The 23,267-nt window shown below is 43.0% G+C and overlaps 1 protein-coding gene across 2 annotated transcripts in view; it reads right to left on the bottom strand.

Annotated features, from left to right (window-relative positions):
* Palm2akap2 (PALM2 and AKAP2 fusion) overlaps positions 1-22,421 on the bottom strand; it is a 459,101-nt gene extending 436,680 nt beyond the window's left edge. For both annotated transcript variants that reach the window (XM_058581620.1, XM_058581622.1), the window contains exon 1: positions 22,326-22,421. In XM_058581620.1, coding sequence (XP_058437603.1) covers positions 22,326-22,330 — 5 coding nt within the window. In that variant the 5' untranslated portion in view covers positions 22,331-22,421. The remainder of the gene's footprint in view (positions 1-22,325) is intronic.
* Positions 22,422-23,267: the final 846 nt, after the last annotated feature.

The raw sequence follows: 23,267 nt of genomic DNA, 5'->3' as shown, positions 1-23,267 counted from the left end.
AAGAGAAATTATCAAAGTGGAAGTACAAACAGGAAAAAAAATAGAAAAAATGAGCATCACCTCATACTGCGTTATGGGATAATATTGAGCACTCTAAAGCATAAAAAATTGGAGTCCTACAAGAAAATAATAAAGAAATGGAAACACATTTGAAAAAACATAAGTGAAGAGTTTCCCAAAGTTCCCAAAAGTAAAAATATAGAAAAACCTAGGCAGATAACAGCCAACCTGATAGAGCCCCCACTGATCAAAACAGAAGATTCTGAGCAACAAAATGAAAAAGGTAGCACTTAATTATACCCTACAGTATAAAATAAATGCCCATGAGTCCACATTGATATAAATCAATGATTGAATAAATGGGGAGGAGAGAGAAATTTCCCATACAGAAAAGATTCAAATAAATTATCTAGATAGTCCCCATCTTAAGAGATAGAATTTAACTTCTTGCCCCTTCTTGTAGCTTCACAATGGAGAAACTGGCAAACAGTGAACTGGGCAGGTAATGGAGTAAGTCATGCTTTTAGCTTGTACCACTGAGGTGGTGCCATGGGACTGGTTCTCCACATCTGTGGTCTTCCTCCCCCAAACCCATAACTCCACTCTCACCATGAAGAAAACACAAGACAGACCCAAATGCAAAGAAATTCTAAAAAACACCTGAACTGTATTCCTCAAAATTGTCAAGATGATAAAAACCAGGAAAAGTCTGAGAAACTGTCACAGACCAGAGGAGACTAAGGAGCCGTGGTGACTAAAGGCAATGTGGTATCCTGGATGAGATCTTAGAACAGAAAAGAGAACAGTAGAGAACAATTAGTAAAATCTGAATCTACTGTGTAGTTTAGATAATCAAAATATACCACTATTAGTTCCTTTTTATAATAAATGTTAACATAATAAACAGGGGTACTATCTGAACTATCTTTCCAGTTTTTCTATAAATCTGAAACTATTCTAAAATTTAAATATTTATTTGAATTTCTGTCAAAAATTCTAATATATGAATGATTGGAGTTCCAGACAAAAGGATAGAGGAGAGGTGGAAAAGGCATTTGAAAGAAAAAAGAAAAAAAAAAGCATTAAGGGCTCTCTAAACCCCAGGCAAAAAAAAAATATCACAAGATGATGATTAGACACACCAGAGTCAAACTACTGAAACACAAGAAAATCTTAAAAGTAATCAAAGGAAAAAGACATATACAAGGGAACAATGACATGAATGATGAGTGACTTCTCACCAGAATTCATGAAAATGAAGGCCAACAGAATCACATAAAACGCTGCTGAAAATGCTTAAAGAGAAAGAACTGTCCACCTAAAATTGTATGTACGGCAAAAATATTCCTTAAAAATGAAGGTGAAATAAAGACATTCGTGTATAAGCAAAATCCCAGAGAAGTGGTCACCAGCACAGACATGTGACATAGAAACATGCTAAAGAAATTCTGCAGGAGAGGAAAAAAATACCGAATCGTATCTCATAAGTCACAAAAGAAATCACAATAGAAACTCTTACATGTTTCAAACTGAATGACAACAAAATAACAACAATCAACAGTTGTGCAAATCAATCATCTAAGTTTTCATTTTAAGATGCTTTAGAATGAATTCAACCCAAAGTACATATAAGAAAGGAAATGAAAAAGAAAAAAAAATGGAAATAAATGAAATGGAAAACAAACGATAAAGTGATCAATAAAAACAGAAGATGGTATGTTAGAAAAATTGATAAAATTAATTATATCTGAAAAAAACTAATGAGAGACGGGACATCAGCCTAGATTCATGGGCACATTAAAAAGATAAAAATTATTATGAAAAATTTTTGTCAAATGTAACAACTTGGATGATATGGACCAATCTCTTGGAAAATGCAACTTACTAAAACTAACATGAAGAGAAATTTTAAAGTCTGAGTACACCTTTATCTATTAAGGAAATTGAAATTGCACTTATAATGTGTTGAACAACCAATAATAAAAATTTAAAAAAAAAAAAGAAAAGAAATTGCACTTATAATCTTCCATCAAGAAAAATTCAATGGGGTCCATTTTGCTTTTGAATTTCAACAAACATTTCAAGAAGAAACAATAACACCCCACCTAAATGTACTCTTCAAGAAAAGAGAGAAGGAAGACTCCCCTCCCTGCTGGTTTTATGAGGCCACACCACATTGACACCAAAACCTGACAAAAGGATTAGGAGAAAAGAAAATCACAGGCAGTACCTTTCATAAACATAGATACAAAAGCCTCTACAAAATATTAGCAAGGAGAATCCATGTAGTTCATTGGATCTAGAAAAGTGGATTTAGCAAATGTAATACTTATTCTTTTAAAAATTTAAATGGAAAAAAACCACTGTCGGTAAACAAAGAAAAGAAAGAAACATACAGGATTTGGTAAAAAGGGCATCTATGAAAAAAAGCCTGCGACTAAAATCACACGTACTGGTGAAAAGGGGACAATCTTTTACTCCAAATGTAGATCTATTTATAAGCGTTCCACGTTGGTGAGGTTTTGGCTTCCTCTGCATTACTAGGCAGACTTCAGGCAATAGTATTATCTCTGATTTCTGGTTTATGATTTTCTATCCCACAGACCTTTCATTCAAGGAACAAAAATGAGCAATGACCCCAAATCCTGAGAGTATCAAGACAAGGCCCCTGCTGTCGAGGCTCACATGGAACCTGCATCTTAATGTCACCTGCAAAGTCAAGGTCTGGGGATATATAAGCCTTAAGATGGTCCTAAAGTCCATCAGGTCTAACTAAGGTGGAGGTGGAGGCACTGTGTCAGGGAAGGGCCACTGCACCTCACATACCCTCCACACATGAAATCACAGCGTTCCCAGAAGCCCTCAGAGAACTGAAATCCCATCCCTCACAACACACCCCTTGGGGATTGCTTAGTCATTCCCCCTCCAGACCATGATTTCCCTTCCATACATCCCATCTCTGCCTTTGCCCACAAACACAACCTATGCCTAATTAATCTCCCCCATATATGATTAAGCCCCAGCTGTGCTTTGATTAAAAGTCTGAGTTACACTTAATAGATATCATGATATTTGCCTCCTGGATAAAACAAGGATGTGTTTTGGCCCTTCCTCTTTTGCAAGAGCTGATTGTAAGCCCTCCTGCTAGAAAGAACAGCAAACCAAAATTTCCTCTCTATGCAAATGATAGTTTTATAAACAGATTAATAGTGAGTTTCTAAATTTTTCTCTGTAGTTATTGGCTGTCGCTACACGTGACTAAATCAGACGGGATCATGCCAGATAAATTGGGCTGACACTGAATAATCACACAGACACAGAGAGTACATTTTTCTTGGGGTTCAGTTACGGCTCCTCAGCTCCAGCTCCCACAAGGGAAGCAAGAGAGGCAGATAAAAGAGAGAGCGCATGCCTGAGACCATGTTCCATAGAACATTCCATCCAAAAAACGTAAGGGGTAGTATTATAAAGGAGCAAGAAGGCAGCCCACTCCCATTGGGTACCGTCTACTCCCCTGCTGAGTGGAGATGGGGAGATGGGGATCCACCTGCTTCCCTGTGCAGTAGAAACCAGTCTCTGCTTTTCCATCACTCAAAGCTAGGGGGCGTTCAACTCCTATGTGGCAGCTCCCAACAATTGGCAAAAAAGATGTGTCACTCAATTATTCTAAAACCAAAGCCATCATTTAAAAAACCATGTTCCCAATAATTCCCTGTATATTACCTCATTCGTTTATATTTTACAGCTAACTTATCCTGAGTTATAACTTTCTTGTTTCATGTGTTTTAAAGGCTTTGCTTGGTTGATAGGTTGGCTCTGCACTGATCCAGGTTCTCTGGGATAAAACTTTTTTAGGGGGCTACTGGGAATTGAACTCAGGGGCACTCGACCACTGAGCCACATCCCCAGCCCTATTTTGTATTTTATTCAGAGACAGGGTCTCACTGGGTTTCTTAGCGCTTTGCTAAGTTGCTGAGGCTGGCATCGAATTTACGATCCTCCTGCCTCAGCCTCCTGAGCCACTGGGATTGCAAGCATGTGCCACCATGTCCAGCATGCACCACCACGCCCAGTTGGAGTAAAACTTTGAGCCTGGATCATCCATGGCCTTATATTTTAGAGAAAATCCAAAGTAACTCCGAAGGAGACTCTTGGATTCGCCCACAGGAACTCACTCAGGTCACCCCTGGTGTTGGTAGAATGGAGTCTGAGTCCTCCCTTGGGGACAGCTGTTCCTTTGATCTATCCATCATCCTTCTCTCTTCTGGCAACACAGCCCACATTTCCTTATTCTCCTATTTTCTCTTCCACTCTCCCTCTGATTCCAGGGTGGACATATGACTCTTGAATTGAGTGGCTCAGAGTCTGAATGGGGTTGGAAGTTGTTCCTCCCAGCTGCTGGCCTGTCCATTGCACCCTGTGCTGGAGACCAGGAGCTGCCTTGGCTTCGGTCCTTCCCAGAGACTGTGCTTCCGCTCTTCCTTCAGTCTCCTAGATACCTGCACATCCTTCCCAAACATTTCTTTCCTGCATAGTCAGAGCTGGCTTCTGTTGCTTGCACACAGAGGGTCCACCCAACTGAGAATCCCTGTTGGGCTTCTTCCTTGGGCTGCCTTTTACACACAGTTTTCCTTGAGGACACCACCCTTGTTCAGCTGTCACTTCTCGCTGGAAACCCAGGCTGGCTATTGATTTGGAGGGTTCTGTTAGTGAGGATGATAGACGTGAAGGGAACAGACACCCGCAAGGACAAATCCAAATGGCCAATGGGAGCACGCACTTTTGGAACCAGGAAGATGAAGTGTGGAGTCAGCCTCCCAGCGAGAGGGGAGAAAAGTGAGATCTACTACCACCAACCAAGGTGGAAGGTGTGTGTTTGTGATGTCACGTCTAAGTTCTGTTCAAAACAAGAATGTAAGAGCACTCCCATTCATTCACCTGGGCCCGTACCTTTCTAGCCCATGGAAAATACAGAAAAAATACAGAAAATACAGCGTTTGTTTTCTAAATTGAGATTCACCCAGAAGCGGCATCTCCCATTACATTCGAAAGATACTTTGCTGGGATTCACGTATCAAGAAGTCAGTGATAACACTGTTAAAATAAACTCATTCCTCTAGAAGTTTTCTTCCCTTGTGAATTCATTTTATTTGTTAATGTACAATTCTTTTATGTAAGTTTTTCTCTGAATTTTCTACAAAAAGTGTTTTAATGGGACAACATACTTTGAGTTAGAATAAAATATGATTTATAATTATGGATGACATAATTCTGCCTAGAGCTGATTCAAGTGTTAAAAGCTTAACTATGATATATTATTCAGCAATAAAAATGAAATGAAATCTGATACATGCTACAATGTGAATGAACCTTGAAAACTTGATGCTAGTCAAAGAGCCAGACACACAGCACCACATATTGTATTTTCCCCCTTATTTCCAGAATAGGGAAATCTATTAAACATGAATTAATTAATTAAAGTTCCTTTGAAGGGACTGTTTCCCTTAAGTATTGTGTTTGCTGTAAGGTTTTAATACAAAATTCTTCTACTTTTGGTCTACCAAAGGGTTTCATTATGAATGGGCACAGAGGTGCTAAACCCATTATCCATATATTCTCTTGAGATATGCAGGCATTATTTATATATGTGCCATATGCATGCTTTTAAATAAGATTTTTTAAATAGTCAGAAGAGATATTTATGAAAATGGTCAGATTGATAAAGGACATAAAACCTATTGATGATGGAACACTGGAAAGTTCTGACTATCAACGGGAGTCTTATCTTTGTCTACACTCTACCAACACGACCCCATCTATTCCTATGACCTTCAACACCATCTATGGCCTGAAGACTCCCCAGCTGAATGCCTTATCCTCCCTGAACACGGGACTCATACAGCTGATTGCCTGCCTGACATTTCTATTTGGATGTTAACAAGCATCTCAAACAAAACTTGGCCCAGACCCAACCCAACCTTGCCTCCCCACCCCCAAACAGGGGTTCCCTCTCTGAACAAATGGCACATTATTTATCTGCCACTCAAAGCCAAACACCTTGGCCTTCGTCCTGAGTTCTCTTTTCCTGCCACAATACACAAAGAATCTGCCAAAAAAAGTTTCTCTGTGAGTCAGTCTTCAAAGCATATACCTTTCTCATCTCGGCCACTGCCACACCCTGGCTGCCAACCATCGTCACTGTTCACTGTCGGGGGCCGCCCTGTTCAGGAGCTTTGCACACACCTTTAAGTCCTGAGTAAAGAGGTGCTGAACTGATACTGCACCTTGCGATGCAGCTGGACCTTACCTCCGCTGGGAAAAGGAAGGTGCAGCTCTGGGAGTGGGGGTCACCTGAAGGGGTTGAATTATACCCACCTGTTTGTTGTAATCCTGCCCTTCTGCCCATTTTTTTTTTAATGGAATGCTCCATGCATTAGCTCCTCCCATTAATAAAACTCAGGTTCGAGGTGTGTTCCTCCTCTTTCTTGCCTGCTTTGCCCCCCCATGTGGGAGCTGTGGCTGAGGAGCAGTCACTGAACTCAAAGAAAAAGGTACTTTCTGGGTCTGTGTCTTTATTTAGTCAGCCCAAATTCACTTGGAGTGACCCTGATTGATTTAGTCCCGTGTCCCCACAGTTCACTGGACTTCTTGAGACCCACAGAAAAGCTGCTCTGACCAGGGAAAGTCTCTGCTTTTTTGTCTTCTCTCCTGTTCTCTCTCTCTCTCTCTCTCTCTCTCTCTCTCTCTCTCTCTCTCTCTCACACACACACACACACACACACACACACCCCATATCAGTTTTACTTTCACCAAACATAAATCCACTACGCTAAAAGCAACAGGCGGATTCCTCACAGGCAAAGCTTTTCCTCAGCTCCCGGATGTGCTGGTTTACAAAGTGGGAGCATTCTCCCGCCTTAGAAAACCAATCAGTCATGATGTTTCACAGCCCAGACGAAAGGCCATCCGCTGGTGGCTGAAGAAGTGAACAGTCATAAATTGCAAATGACAAATAGCAGCTCTCCTCCTGAATCTGAAGCCATCTCATAGTGTTGAAAAATGTGTGGATAGTGGACCCCAAAGATCCTGGCCCCGGGGCCTCTGACCTTTGGTGTGATATATGGGCATCTCCCTTACAGAGAATTCATCTTTCAATGTCCCAGGCGTTCCATCATGAGACAATGAAACCTGAGAAGAGAAAGAGCAGGCGGCTCTGGTCTAGGTTAATGTCATACAGCGTGGAGAAAGATGGAGGGCCCAGTGAGCTCCTAACTCGGCTGAATATGGCTGCAGTGCTGTGCTGAGACCCGGGCTCCAGGAGGCGGAGAAGAAACAGTGAGTTAATGATGCCGGCTGTCCTCAGGGATCCCAGCTTGGAATTCTCCTCTGAGACCTTAGGAAATCTGACCACTTCCTGCTGTCGGGGCTGCCGTAGCCCTCAACTCAGGCACCATCCAATGTCACTTGCTGCACCAGAACAGCCTCTAACCTCGCCCTGCCCACATGACTGGATGATACCGTTCTTCCCAAGGGAGGGAGTTCTCATGGGAGTGGGGACATTCTCACGAGAGGGGGTTGTCACAAAAGGGAGTTCCACTTGTGTGGCTCTTTCCTTCCACTGTGCTGTGAAGCAGTGAGAAGTCCTTCACCAGAAACACCGTAGCTGCCAGAACCTGCTCTTGGATTTTTCAGCCTCCAGAACCATGAGCCAAAACAAACTTCTTTCCTTTATAAATTACCCAGTGCCAGATATTCTGTTATAGCAACAGAAAATAGTTGAAGGCAAAAACAAAAACCCAACCCCTCTCTCTCAGGACTCAGAAGCAGGTCGCTGTGGCGTTGCTGATGCTTGAGGTCACAGCCCCTCTCTTATGCAGTCCCTTCAAGCTCTGGAAGGAACTTGGTATTTATATGGTCCAAGGTGTGTTGGTAAAACTTGCAAAAGGGAGAGATTTTTGTGTCCTTTCTCTTAGAAAGGGTCTCCAAAATTGCATGAACTTAAGGCCTCATGACACCCATACACACCCATGAGTGGCTTGGAAGGTCCCCTTGACCTGGTCTCTGACCTCATCTTCATCCACCACCATGTGCTCATTTCCATCACCAGCTTCACACTGGGACTCAGTACTGGGTTACAGGTGTGCGTATAGCACCAGCTGCTTCTGCTCTATCTTAAGTGAGGCTGCCCAAATCTACCTCTTGCTGCATCCCAAGATAACCTAATCAGGTCCTCAATTGTTTTTTCAGTACCACTTATTGGTATACAAAATTGTTCTTGTATCATTCATGTGTGCACATGATAGCTGGGACTCTGTCCAGTTCCTCTGTGACTTGAGCTTCTAGAAAATACTATATTTGAGTCATAATAGGCATTCAAGAATGATTCATGACCCCTGTACCCCAAAGAATTGAAAGCAGGACCAGGCACAGTGGTATGCACCTGTAATCCCAGAGGCTGGGGAGGCTGAGACAATAAGATCACAAGTTGAAGGCAATCTAGCCAGGCCTTAAGCAACGTAGCAAGACCCTGTCTCAAAATAAAAAATGAGAAAAAGTCTGGGGATGTGGCTCACTGGTGTGCCCCTGGGTTCAATCCCTGGTATCCACCTCCAAAAAAGAAATTGAAAGCAGGGATTCAAACAGATGTTTGTACATTCATATTCATGGAAGCATTATTCACAAGAGCCCAAAGGTCTAAGCATCCCAAATGTCCATTAACCAATGAACAGATAAATGTAGTATAGTCTACAATGGAATATTATTCAGCCTTTAAAAGGAGTAGAATTCTGACATATGCTAAAGATGGATGAACCTTGAAAACATTATACTAAGTGAAATCAATCAGACACAAACAGACAATACTGTACAAAGCTCTTTACATGAGGTACCAAGATTAGGCAAATTCATAGCAAAGTAGAAGAGAGGACTGGGGAAGGGGGAATAAGAAGTTATTATTTAATGAATATAGAGTTTCAGTTTGGGATAATAAAAGCACACTGGAAAAGTAGTAGCTGTGCAACATGGTAAATTATGCCACTTATGTAAATGGTTACAATGTTAAATTTTATGCCACCTATATTTCTGTACATATACTTATTGTATAGATATATTCTCTCTATATACAATAACCTATTTTGTGAAATAGACTATTAAAAGTCTCTCTTTGGGGACTGGGGATGTAGTTCAATGGTATAGCACTTGTCTAGCATGCATGAGGCCCTGGGTTTGATCCCCAGCACTACCAAAAAAAAAAAAAAAGAAAACTCTGGTCTTGGTTACCCAGAGGGTCCATGAATACCTTGGGCCAATCTCATTCAGTGGGAAAATATGGGCTGAGATTGACAAGTGTCAAAGTTTTTCCAACAACCTGGGATTTTGGTCTTCAGAATCCTTTTCTAATTCCCAAGAGAAGGATAAATGTGGAAAAAAGTTGGGAGAGAAGTGCCAAAATAGGACAGAGAGATGCATATTGGAAGGGTGGCATTTAAGAAGGAAGCTTTTAAAAGAGTCTCAGTGGAGACTATCGCACTCAGTGAAACAAGCCAGACCCCAAAAGACCAAGGTCAAATGTTTTCTCTGATAAGTGGAAGCTAATCCAAAACGAGGCCTGCTGGGGCCAGGGGTGGGGGCGGAGGGGTGAGGGCCAATAAAAAGAGAGAAAGGAAGAAAACAAAGAGGGGAGGGGGACTTCATCAAAACAGAGGAAAGGCCAATAGAGCAGACAAGGAGACTGAGGCAGGAGAGGGGATGGGGAAAGGGAAGAGCGGTGGGATGATCTGACCGAACTTTCTGTATGTGCATGGATGGGACAAGCTGGGTCCAGCAACAGGTGTGTCCACGGGACACTGTTTTTTTTTTTTTGTTGTTGTTGTTTTTTTAAGTAAACTGTACATGGATTCAAGAAGGATTGGTGGAGTGAAGGGAGGGAAGCAGGTTGGGGGCCAGCAGGGAGCAAGTACTGGGGACTGAATTGGAGCAGGTTGGGTTCCATGCTTTGGTGATTATGTCAAGGTGGATGTTGATGTTGTGTTACAATTTAAAAAATGTTAAAAAATAAAACAAATAAAAATAAAATCTTTAGATGATTTTTTTTCAAAGTAGAGAGTCTCATACACACACACACACACACACACACATTTTTTGTTCTCCCAAGCATGGTCACTACTGCTCTACTGTACTGAATTCAGACACATACCACCTGGTACAGTAACACACTTGTAATGATAACTGACAAGACGAAGGGAAGACACGCGGGGCATCCTGAGAAACTCTGCTTTAATTTGCCCACATCCTAAGAACCATCATTTCATTAGGCAATCGAGGACCTATACCTGAACTTTGTTTCATGACGCTTACCTCTCAAATATCTTTAGAATGTTTAGCTTGAAACATTGAAAATGAAAGAATTTGAGGAGTGAATCCCATCTTACATAAATGAAAACACAACTTAAAACCATAACATGTTTGAATTATCCTTTATATAGTAGGCTGCCTTTCCCTTGCACTTAATCGGAAGGATCTCCACATTTGTTCATCTTATTCAGAAAAGAGAATATCATAAGCTTCCTGGTCTAGCACATCCTATTCATCTAACCACCACAGTCATGTAATTACAACTTCACAGTTACACCAAGTGTTTTCTTACTGATTTTCAGGCACATGAGGCCACAGATAATTAGATTCAGCAGTTGTTGTTGTTTTTTTTTAATGTCAAAAAAATCTACCCAAGGGAAAATATGCTTAGATTCTAAATAATTTATGACCACAAAATTTTTCAGATTTGTATTTTAAAATATAAGATTACCTGTATCTACCTTATAAGCATTTACACATCCCCATCCTGCTTTAATTATTTTTAAATCTGTTTTTCTTAACTCATTCTTTTGGAACTGCTGAGTTACGCCAAATAAAATGAAGTAGGTTTTGCTTTGTATATTTATTTACCTGGTTGACCAGGGATTGCTAAATTCTAGTTCATGGGCAAAATTCCCTACCAGGAGAGTTGTTTGGGGGAAGTGTAAAAGGAGGAGACCCCACTTATAGCTTTCTATCCAGCCTTGCACCATCTGCCCTGTGAACATGCATGGTAAAAATGTGGTCGCCAACCAGCCGCAGCAGTAGCAGCAGCACCCTGGGCGACCTTCACTGAGAGCCTGGAAACGGAACCCAGCCCGGACCTGCACATTCAAGATCCATCTGATCCCTGTGTACACTGCAGCGTGAGAGGGGCTGTCTTAGGAAATGAGACCTTATTATTGATGTCCTTAATTTTCAAAGCTGTGCACCTCCCTCTGGAAGAGAAGAGGTGAGACAGGCATTAAACGGACTTCAAAATCGTTTCCAGACCCACTTCTTCAGTGCTTCTCGTAATGGGTTATAGCTACAGTTTGGCAGATTTTAATGTCTTTCAATGGTCCAGAGACTTTTTTTTTAAGTTGTAGATGGACACAATATCTTTTTATTTAATTAATTAATTTATTTATTCATTTATTTTTTTATGTGGTGCCGAGGATCAAACCCAGTGCCTCACACGTGCTAGGCAAGCACTCTACCACTGAGCCACAACCCCGGACAGTCTAAGGACAAGCTTGGAATTTTATCCGCTTTTAGAATATCTGGACTCCTAAAAGTCCAGAGACTTTTGATGTGATTTTATCAAAGATGCTAAAACAAACCAAGCGTCTAACAAGGTTCTGCAGTGCCCAACAAATCTTCATGTCTGTTGTTTGGTTTTTATTTTTATTTATTAGCACATATGAATTATAGAGAACAAAGCCACATGTGTAGGCAACATTTTCTTCTGCTTTGTTATTTTGTTTTGTTTGCTTTTTGTTCTTTATTTTGTCTCACTGGTGATCCCACTTTGCACTGTCATCTGAAAAACAGCTTCTGACTCCTCCAGGGGGCAGACAAGCCCCACACTGCTGCAGCACCAGGGACCACAGGGAACTGTCACTCAGACTCAGCAGTGCAGACAGAAACATGCAAAGGTTAGGTCAATTGTTCAAGCCAGTTTTAATGTTGGAATTGACTTGGATTCTTCTTTCTAGAAAGTGGCTTAGCCAGAGGTAAGATAACTAGTGTAGACATTAAGCACAATGCTTTGATGCTGAAGTAATCTAAGGACAAGCTTGGAATTTTATCCCCTCTTAGAATATCTGGACTCCTAAAATCCAGCGTGGCTCCTCTCCCCCCTGCTCTGTGCTTCTCACAGACAGTAGCCTGTCAAACCTTCCCCTGACACCAAACACAGAATATCTCATTGCAATTACTTAGAGTAATTTGGTCCTCCCTAGAATGTGGCCCCTGTAATATCAGGGACTTTGTTTTATTTATGTTTATATTACAGGTACCCAGTGCAGTGTCCAGAACATAGTAGGTACATAATAATTGCAGGTTGAAGGAATGAATGGAATAACATAATTGACAGAGAAATGGAGGTTCTGAAAGCAGAACAAGCAGCCTAAATAACAACTTAACTATCCAAGTGTGAAATGCTAGATTAAAATAGATGGACTGTAATATCCTTAATTTAGAGCATATTAATTCAAAACTTGTAAAATAGCTTTTGATTAGACTGCATTTTATGCTTTTTCACTATCTGTGAAAAAGAAGATTAAATAAGATGGTGCAGATTTAATTGACATGGCAGCAATTTAGGAAGCATTCATGGACACTATGGAAAGGTTAAATTGTCACTTCTGTTCAAACAGTAGGTCAAACACTTTGAAGGTCCCTTCACAAAAGCAGAATTTTGACTAAGAAAATTCCTTCCTTTAACAAAAAGAAATAAAATAAAATCTCCTTAAATAAAACAAAATTCTAATTAAGCCTCCTCATAACTGAGACAGGATTTCCCTCTTAGGAATCAAATTAGGGGAAATTTTTATTATAAGGAAATGACATCTTCAATGAGAAGCAAATGAACTCATTGGTAGCCTGTAAGTGTGCTCCTAACAATCAATGCTCAAGTATCTCTTTCCACCATTGGAGCCTGGAAAACTGGTGATCAGAACATGTACACAAGCAAAAGTTCCCAAGTTCCATCTCAGTAATACAAAACATGTTACCGTAAGTCTTCAAATACTCCCAGCCTTCTTATGTTCTGTTAGGACCCCAGCTAGAAAGAGCTGGTAGAGTCAGATTGGGTAACTGAGATGAGCTTCACAAGGGGATGGCTTCCCAAGGCCGTGGGGAGCTAAAGGATATCAACAAGGATGGGGGAGAGTTCAGGGGCTAACCCAGCATCAGGAGGAGCCCCTGCCACACATCATCCTAAAGGAGCCCAGGAAGGAAGTGGTCAGAGAGAGAACTGCAGCAAAAACTGTAGGGAGGGCTTCAGGCAGGTGCTCTGGCCCTCAGAAGAGGAGAGCCGCAGCTGCCCACCCACTACCCTACAGGAAGGGAGACTGTACAATAAGTGCAGTGACCTCACTGTCCCCAGACCTGGCTCTCCTGCTGGTGCCCTCCATTGACAGGCCCATCAGGAAGTCCAAAGGCAAGAAAACCAAGCTGATGCAATGCGTAGAGGTCAGCCTCGCTGGGCACAGAGCTGAGGTGGGCAGAGAGGGGCGTGTGAGATGGAGAATATCCACACCCCTCCCCAAAACTTCTGCGAAGCATTTACTGTCTCATTCATGAGCTTTTATGCCATGTGTATTCCTAAGAATTGAGAGGGAAAAAAAGACAGAATTACTCTGTCAAAAACAATATTTGATAGCTCCTATCATTATAGGAAAGCAAGATTCATGGATTCATTCGCTCAAAGATATGGTAAAGGGAAGTCTTCCATCTGCTTAAAACGTGAAGAGATGAACTAATGAATAAAGATTTAGAAAAAAAATCAAATGCCCAATTTTTCTTTGATATAAGGAGGCTGACTCATAGTAGGGTAGGGAGGGGGATCATGGGAGGAATAGATGAACTCTAGATAGGGCAGAGGGGTGGGAGGGGACAGGATGGGGCATGGGGTTAGCAATGATGGTGGAATGTGATGGACATTATTATCCAAAGTACATGTATAAAGACACGAATTGGTGTGAATATACTGTGTATACAACCAGAGATATGAAAAATTGTGCTCTATATGTGTAATAAGAATTGTAATGCATTCCACTGTCATATATAAATAAAAAATGAAAAAAAGTGTGTTACTTTTGAAAGTAGCAAAGAACTAAGAGTCTCATATCACAGGCTATGACAATCATCTGCCAAAAAGAGTAACTAAAATTTTTTAATTAAATCAGTGAACAACCCTAAAAAGTGCTATGCACTTCCACAGATCTCCATTGATTTTAAAATTTCTCTCCAAGTAAGGAGAGAATACAGGGGGTACCAGGGTTGATTGGGAGGTAGGGAACAGGTAAGTCATGGGGTAATCTATGTGGAGAGACTGGTTCCACCCCACAGAGATGCAGGAAGTGACAGCAACTGGGCTCCGTGTGCACTCTGCATCTTTGTTATCCATGAAACCCTAAAACTTAAAATGTAACATGGAAGAATAGTCCGGAGACAAGAGATAGGGAAAGAAATGGGGAATCACAATTACCTTGATGGATGACTTGCCCCACCCTGCTCCAGAGATGCTAATCAAGGTCAACTGAGTTATAATAAATAAGCACCAATATCTGTCTAACCACACACACACACACACACACACACACACACATAGCAGCGATATGTCACCTGAGTAATCCGATCACTCATGAAGCATTTCTTAAACAAAAGACATAGCAGAGTTTAAAAAAAAAAAAAACATTCATGAGACAAAATATCTGATCTAACGTCAATGTCTTCCCCTAATGGTAGTCTCCACCTTATTCTCAGGCAAACAGGTTTCCTGGATAGAGCTGTGTCCATTTGCAAATGGGTGACAAATGCAAATCCTTCAATAAGTACAGATTCTATTTTGCATAGTTACTGCTTTTTTTTTTAAGGAAGGTTTATAAGCAGATATATATATTTCAGGAAACAAGCACAAGAATACATAAAATTTTCAGATAAATTCTTCTCCATACAAAGCAGTTAAAAAATTATGAACTCTTTTCTTTAATATTTATTTTTTAGTTGTAGTTGGACACAATATCTTTATTTTACTTATTTATTTTTATGTGATGCTGAGGATTGAACCCAGGGCCTCACACGAGCTAGGCAAGCACTCTACTGCTGAGCCACAACCCCAGCCCTGAAATTATGAACTCTTTTAAAAAAAATAAACAAGTGCAAACTGAATTAGCAGAGTCAGGAAATAAATTGAAGGTAAGAATAAAACTATTACAGGGCTGTGGCTATAGCTCAGCGGTAGAGCACTTGCCTTGCAGGTGTGAAGCACTGGGTTCAATCCTCAGCACCACATAAAAATAAATAAATAAATATATCATGTCCACCTACAATTAAAAAAATATTTAAAAAAAAACTATTTCAGGCTGGGGCTATAGCTCAGTGGCAAAGTGCTTGCCTTACACGTGGGAAACACTGGGTTCGATCCTCAGCACCACATAAAAAAAATACACAAATAAAAAGCATGCTGTCCATCTACAACTACAAAAAAAATTAAAAATAAAACCTATTTCAGACATGAAAGCTACATTAGAATGAAAATCAAACAAATGTTGCTTTAAAAGATAGTCAATTACCTATAGATTTTTAAAGATAAATAAACTCATGGGTAAATCAAGAAGGGAAAGAAAGCAATTTAAAATGAATAGTTATGGCAGCCATAACCATGAGATGCCCCTGCGTAGATAACAGAACAAATAGATCTTTTTAAAACTGAACACCAGGAAGAAAATATCTTTATGAAAAATAAAGGAAAACACAACTTTCCGATAAAAAAAAATGACCATTGTCTAGGAAAACCCAACAGAGTGATTACAGTGAGAAATATCACAGAGAAGTTACAAAGCTTTCAGTGCTTAAAAATAATTCTATCAATGATGAGTCAAAAGAATAAAAATAAAAATCACAGGGGCCAGGGAGGGAGAGTAGAAAGCAAGCCACCTACAAAGAGGAGATATCAGGCGAGCCTCAGATTTTTCCAGAGCAGCAGTCCATACCAGAACACAATGGAACGGTGTCTTACAGAATTATGAGGGGGAAAGACAGGATTCTATCATTTCATCCACAATTTGTTTGTTTATAGAAGCAAAAAGAATACCTTTGGTCTCTGCTTAAAAATGAATCTTCCAGCTAAATACTGAATCAATATAAGAAATTCAGGAAAGAGTACAGTTAACGAAAGGGCTGCTGGTGATCTGATTCCATTTAGATCCAAGAGGGATGCTAAGCCAGAAACATGGGCCTGCCTCAGGACCTTTGCAACGACTCTTCCTTCTACAGTGAGGCTCGCCCCCCACTTTGTTCAAGTCTGCTCAAACTCTCCACCCCTGGATCCTGTTCCCTGACAACTTTACGAGAAAGGACTCTCCCCGTCCTCCTGCTTTATTTTTATTCTTAACGTTTGCCACTGTCTGACATTGAACTTTGCATGTACTGTCTGTCTCATCTAATTAAATAGTATTTAATGGTTCACTGCTGTGTTCTCTATGCTTGGAACTGTGCTGAGGATGAAAAAGGTACTCAAAAAAATGTTGATTGAATAATAAATGTTTAGAAACTGCAAATACTAAAAACCTTGGAAATGTCAAACCAACAATACAACGGCCACCAAGGGTAAATGCAGGATGAAAGATTTCCTCAACCTTAAGAGTAAGCAATCATTATCTACCAAGTCTGAATCCGACAGATTCTAGAAAAGCCTCCTTGACCACTTTCAAAAGCTGAAGAGATGTTTTGAGTTTTGCCTTTGTGAATTTTATTATCTCCGGGCTCCGTTGGATCCTCGTATTTTACGGCTGGCTAGTGTTCTCTGAGACACCAACAAGTAGTGAGGACCAGTGACCACTGACAGCACCAATGCAGGACGCCAGACTAGCCAAACAAAAACTTCAGACATAAATATATAATGTGGCTAGGACTGTCGAGGATTGGGGGGGTCATAGGTGCTCTCAAAGGTTAAAGGTGGTGATGTGAGATTTTTAGAGACTTGAAAATAATCTGGAAAATTTTATAATGTGTATATGCCCTCACCCAGCAATTTCATTTCTGGAAAATAGTATTCAGATTCATTTTCAAGGTTTACAAGGATGTTTGTTGTAGCATTGCATATAAGTTTCCATTAAAGAGGGGCTGATTGGGGCCAGGCATGGTAGCACATACCTATAATCTCAGTGGCTGAGGAGGCTGAGGCAGGAGGATCACAAGTTCAAAGCCAACCTTAGCAAAAGCAAGGTGCTAAGCAACTCAGTGAGACCCTGACTCTAAGTAAAATACAAAATAGGGCTGAGAATGTGGCTCAGTGGTCGAATGCCCCTGAGTTCAATCCCCAGTACAAAAAAAAAAAAAAAAAAGAGGGGCTGATTAACTATATTCCCAAAGTAAACACTAAGCAGTTAATAAAAGCAAATGAAGTAGTCATGTGTATATTGATACATAAAAGTATACACAATATAAAAGAAGTGGAAAAAGCAAGCTGCAGACAGTCTATGGCATCCCATAGGTAAGAGTGTCACCCATATTAACCTATGTCATTATGCGTTCCCAACTCTGTGGTTTGCTGGAAGACTCTGTGGAAGGATATTTTCAAACTGTTCTTGGTAACTACCTCTAAGACTGAGATTTGAAGGAAAGAATGGAAAATGGGGAGGTTTACTTTACAAACTTCCAAAGCATTCTATTTTTAAAAGCCGTACGTTATCATAAAATTTAACTTTCAAAAGCTTTGCACACTTTTTTGGGGGGGATGCTGGTGCTGGAACCCAGGGCCTCTAGCATGCTGAGTGTGTGCTCCACTCCCCGAGCTACAGCCCCAGCCCCTACATGTGTGTTTAAACACATTTCTTTAAAGCTCACCATGTGCTGAACACACAAAATGCCACAGGGCAAGGTTAGCAAGAAACCAGTTCAACAGCACCTCGCCTCCATAGTCACACAGGCCAAACGGGAAGGTCCTTGAAGATAGGGTCAGGGGTAGGGATAGCCCCCATTTATCCGGTACATAGAAGATATTCAGTAAATCCTGCTGAACAAGCGGAGAGCTGTGTGAGCAAAGGAAGGCTTCTGGTCAGGACCTGGGTTGATCTGTGATCCCAAGTCCCACCACACCCTTTCATAGCCCCGTTTTGCTCATTTGCAAAACCCCACGTTAGAGTCTTCACCATCTCTTCTGGATGCCTTGAGCTCGTTCTGTGTCATAGGTGCATGTGAAAAACAGGTACCTATCAGCAGGTGGGGCATGTCACTTCCAGTCTGAGGCTGCCATCCGTGTCATCAGAGCCCCCAGGGCTGCAGGGATGGCAATAATGGAAGACTCCCTGTGTTGTACTCTCTGTGCGGCTTCTCAGCCCACGCTGTTTGGAAGACTGCTCCGGAGAAGTGTGAGGCAAAGCTTCCAAGTGGTGTCTCATTAGTAACTACATGTGCTGAAGTGTGTTCTCCCAAGCACATCAGCCCCACACCCCGCCCACCAAGGAGCCAGCCACGGACCTGCCATTGCCCGATACTTAGGTACTGCCCCAGAACACGGGCACTGAACGCAACGCGACACATCCCTGCCTCTGGCTCTCCAGGGGTGAGTCTTCTCTGATCCAAACATCCCGTAAAGGACACTTCAGCAAGAAAAGGTTGAGATCCAGTCACTTGGTGTCCTGGTTGCTTATTTATTATCAGACGCTTTTCTTACTGAAGAAGCTCTTGTTTTTATCAAAACCAATAATGCTCGGGAATGCATGACTATCTGTTCTTATTTTCACTTCATTTCCTTTTCGTTGACAACCTAGGATTACTCCCAACTCTCAGATGTTGGCGCCCAACCAAGGTCTGGCTTTGAAAATCGATAGTCCCCTCTCCTTGAGCTATGATACGTTTTCCATGTCAGGTATTTTAAATCTCTTCAGAAGAAAAGATGTTTTCTTTATTTTTTAAATTTCTGAGTTGTGGTACTATAGAACACAAAGATCATCATGCCCATGTACAAATCTCTTTGGTGGCCCTCTGAAGCACTCAGGGTGAAATCCAAAGTCCCTGCATGGACTATTCCACACTCTGTGATCTACCTGGCCTCCTTCTTCAGTCTCACCTTGAGCCCATCTTCCGCCACACAACAAGCTCCGGCAACTACCCTTCTTTCAGTTCATCCAACTTGCCAAGGTAGCTCCTGCCTCAGGGCCTTAGTATCAGCCCAGAATGCTTCTTCCCTTCACTTCTTTTTAAAAAAAAAATATTTTTAGTTATAGATGGACACAATACTTTTATTTGTTTATTTTTATGTGCTGAGGATCAAACCCATTGCCTCATATGCTAGGCAAGTACTCTACTACTGAGCCACAACCCCAGTCTCTCCCTTCACTTCTTACCTGGACAATTCCTACTCATCGTTCAGTTTTCCAATTAAATATTAGCTTCTCACTGCATGTCTATAATCCCAATGACTTGGGAGGCTGAGGCAGGAGGATTGCATGTTCGAGTCCAGCCTCAGCAACTTAGTGAGACTCTTTCTCAAAGTAAATAGTAAAAAAAAGTTGGGGCTGTAGCTCAGTGGTAGAGCAGCCCTAGGTTCAATGTCTAGTACCAAATAAAAACAATCAGATTGTCAGAGAAGCTTCTCTGAGCTCCTAATCTAACCTATTTTCTCTTCTTGTAATTTGTGTGTGTGTGTGTATGTGTCCTTTCCTTTTGTGGAAGTTATTGTGCCTGGCTTACTGGTTTGAAGTTTACCCCTTATTAGACTTTGAACTCCAGATGATGAGAATCATGACTGTTTTACTGACCATTGCTAATCTCAACAAATATTTGTTGGTTAAATGAAAAAAATAAAAAGTAAATGTCATTCCCTCTTCTAATTAATTTAGAAGGTAGACACAGTGAGTGAGGGAAACCAAGTCCCTTTCTCACTTATAATTCAAAGCAACCTGTGTGCTACAGGGGAGATTAGAGGTGAGGATTTGGATTGAGGGCAAGTACAGGACTTGGCACATGGGGACTAGTGTTAGACCCAAGAAAGGACAGAAAAGGTGTTATTCGGAAGGGGGTGGGGAGAACTATTTGTATTAAGGAAGTGGGGCCAAGAGCAGATGGACCACTGGAAATTGGGGAGGTTATGTGAAAGGTCAGGAGGACTTTGGAATGTCAAGTGGAATGGGGAAAGTCAAGGCCAGGTTGATCGGGTGAGAAGGAGGCTGTTGGACCCGGAGAGGGGAGAGAAGTCGTGTGCACAGGAGTCGGAGGGCTGGACAGGCCTCCTGCAGCAACCTTAGCTGGGGTCCAGGAGAAATGGTGGAAAGTTCCAAGGAGGCAAACTGAACGCAAGCCTTATGCTGTTCCACAGAAGGAAGTGGCCATGAGCTCTGCCCAGGGGAAATACACGGTACATGACATGAACAGCAGAGCATGAGGATGAAAGGAACTGCCCTTTAACCCCACACAGCAAGGTGACAGGGCCACTGTCAATCTCCTGTTATGGACAGCCTAGGAAAACAAATGAGGAGCCAGAATGGAGCAGGCAGAGGCCACGTTACCAGTCCCTGTCCTGTACACCATGCCACTATCGCTTCTGACTGGCTGCCCACAACGACCATGGTGACTTGGGACTGTGCTATTCTCACTGCCCTTTGGACATTCTGTTTCTGTATAATCTCAAAAAAAAAAAAAAAAAAGGCTAGCTGCCAACCTGTTTCCCCATAAAATGTCAGTAGAAAATGCTGGACATTTCATAGTCATAATAAAAAATAGTCATGATAATAAATAACAGATCGTAGTTACAGAAAATAGGTGATATTGAGTATATTTTGTGCTAGGCTCTGTCCTAAGAATCACCCCCCCAACACACACACTAATTTGTCTTAATAAATGTTCACAAAAATCACATGAAATAGTTACTATTAATATTCTAATTTTCCAGATGGGGCAAATGAGGTCCAGAAAGATTAACCCCCTTCAGCAATGTGTCCAAGGACTCAAACCCAGATACTCTGACTCCAGAGCCCAGCTCTTAACTGCTCTCTAGATTTGAACATAGCTTATAATTTACAAAGCCCTTTAGGAGATATACAAAAATTATCAGATCCTCTTAGTCATGCTTAATAGGGAGTAAGAAATATCTTTGTCTCCATTGTACAAATGGGGAAACTGAGGCTCAGAGATATTAAAATATTGGCATAGGACATCAATAGCACCAGTAGCAGGTAGGGCCTGAAATCCACCACTCCTAAGGCCACAGCATCTCTCACCATGCTTTAGCAAGCTTGTTGGTGAGGATTAAATTGCATCCACACGATCAGATACGCAGAGAATAAAAGCAGCATCTCGGTGTATGGGGCTTAGCATGAAGGTCCTGATACCTGAAAACATGACATTATCTCCAATGTGAAATATGATTTCATGCGGCTCCAATGTCAGGGAGTATCCGTGGGAGGAGATCAGGAAGGGGAGAAGCTGACCAAGTGAGCGGGGCTCTAATAGCTGGCTCCAAAATTGAACCTTTCTGGGAGCAATTGGCGCCTGTCAGAGTGGCCCTGCTGCGGCAGCAGCTGGGAGACTGACCAAAAAGCAACGCAGGGATGCAAAGACAGAGGAGAGGGGAACCCTAGCCCAGACCCACCGCCAGGGCCCTTTATTGTGTCTTTTTCTGGGTGACGCCTCTCTTGTCTTCATGCCACCTCCTCCCCACCCCTCCCATGCAGTCAGTGTGCGTGGTGCCAAACCTTGTAATTGAACCTCTGGCCGCCGGTAGTACATTTCTTGTCCCTTTTCTCCATTACCCCAGAAGCAAATCAATTCTTCTGGGTCCTCCCCTGGTTTCTGGTAGCCAGCACCTTGCAGCCTTGGCTCCTACACCCACTAACTCATCATCCTTCCATTACGCGCTTCGCACGGAGCCACATTTGCTTCCGATCCGCAGTGACCCCCCCCCCCTTTTTAACTGCAGTCCAATAATGCTGACAAGGGTGGGAATCGAAGTAATGGCTCTTGCGGCCAACTCCCTGAGCAGTCTAGGGGACGCCTAGAACGTGCTTCGCTCCTTAGCAGCATCTTCCCCGGGGAGGCCCTGCCGGCCAAGGGGAGCCGCACCAAACCCCTGCACCCCCGAGCTCCTACCCCTGGCCTCCTGCCGCCCTGGCGGCTGCTATAGAAACGCGAGGCGTACACTCTGGGCTGAAATGAAACACCCATGCTGGACGGGGACCGAGCCGGATCGGCCTGCTGCCTCGGTCACCATGGCAACGAGCCGAGAGTAGGCAGCGAGCCGCGCGCGGCGCGGGGATACTCACTCCATCGCGGGGCTCCGGGAGGCCGGGCGCGCTGCTGCGGGGCTCTCGGCGCTGCTCGCTCTGCCCGAGCCGAGCGCGAGGTGGAGCCGGAGTCGTCTGCCCTCCCCGCCCGCCCGCCCGCCGCACCCTCCTCCCCGGGAGGGTTGAAAGTGAACGCTCAGGCTTTCTCGGCTCCCAGCCTGCGAATAAAACGGGAAGCAATTGGATAATGTTGTTCGCCGGGCGCTAGACAAGCCACTCCACTTCGGGGTTTCGGGAGGGAGCGCGCCGGCAGCTGCGCGCCAGGCGATGGGGCCACCCGCGCGCAGTGCCCAGGCGCCCGCCCGCGGCGCCAGGTGCGCCCGCCGTTCCCTTGGGACAGGCGGCGCTGCGCCGAGCCTGGGGGCAGCAGCGGGCTGGGAGGGGGAGAGGGGCGGCTGCTGCGGGTGGCACAGCCCAGAGGGCGCAGGGACATGATTGAGTCATTGGCAAGGTTGCAGCTCTCGCCGCTTGGAAATTGCCAAGAGGATCCTGGCCTCCGCAACCAGCAAGGACGGCCCCCAGTGGGCTGGGCACGGGCTCGGGAGCCCCGCTGGGCCAGCCCCGCGGGCATCTGTCTGAGTTTCCCAAGGAAAAGTCCAGCTGCGTGGCGGCAAGTTAATGCGGTGTTTCATCACTTTGGTGACCCCGCGTCCTTCCCCGTGGCACTCCGTATTCGCGCCTGCCAGCAAGATGCTTGTCCGATGTAACTATTCCCTACTCTGTTTCTTGAAAAACAAAAGGTATATTGAATGCGATTCCCCAAATTACTGCAGCCCCCGCCCGTCGTAATCAACTCCTCTGGGATGTGTATTCCCTGCCTACAGCAACCCCCACCCCCCACCCTCGGGAAACCTGTGTTAACAGTTTTCAGAGCAGGAACCTGTTCCCCTCCAGGTGCCCAGCGGCTGCGATAAAAAGCAC

The sequence above is a fragment of the Marmota monax genome, unplaced genomic scaffold (genome assembly GCF_021218885.2).
Source record: "Marmota monax isolate L192 unplaced genomic scaffold, Marmota_monax_Labrador192_F-V1.1 WCK01_AAM20220418_F8-fsc00020, whole genome shotgun sequence".
Classification (NCBI taxonomy): domain Eukaryota; kingdom Metazoa; phylum Chordata; class Mammalia; order Rodentia; family Sciuridae; genus Marmota; species Marmota monax.
The sequence above is the reverse complement of the archived record's forward strand: the minus strand, read 5'-3'. Positions and strand labels throughout refer to the sequence as shown.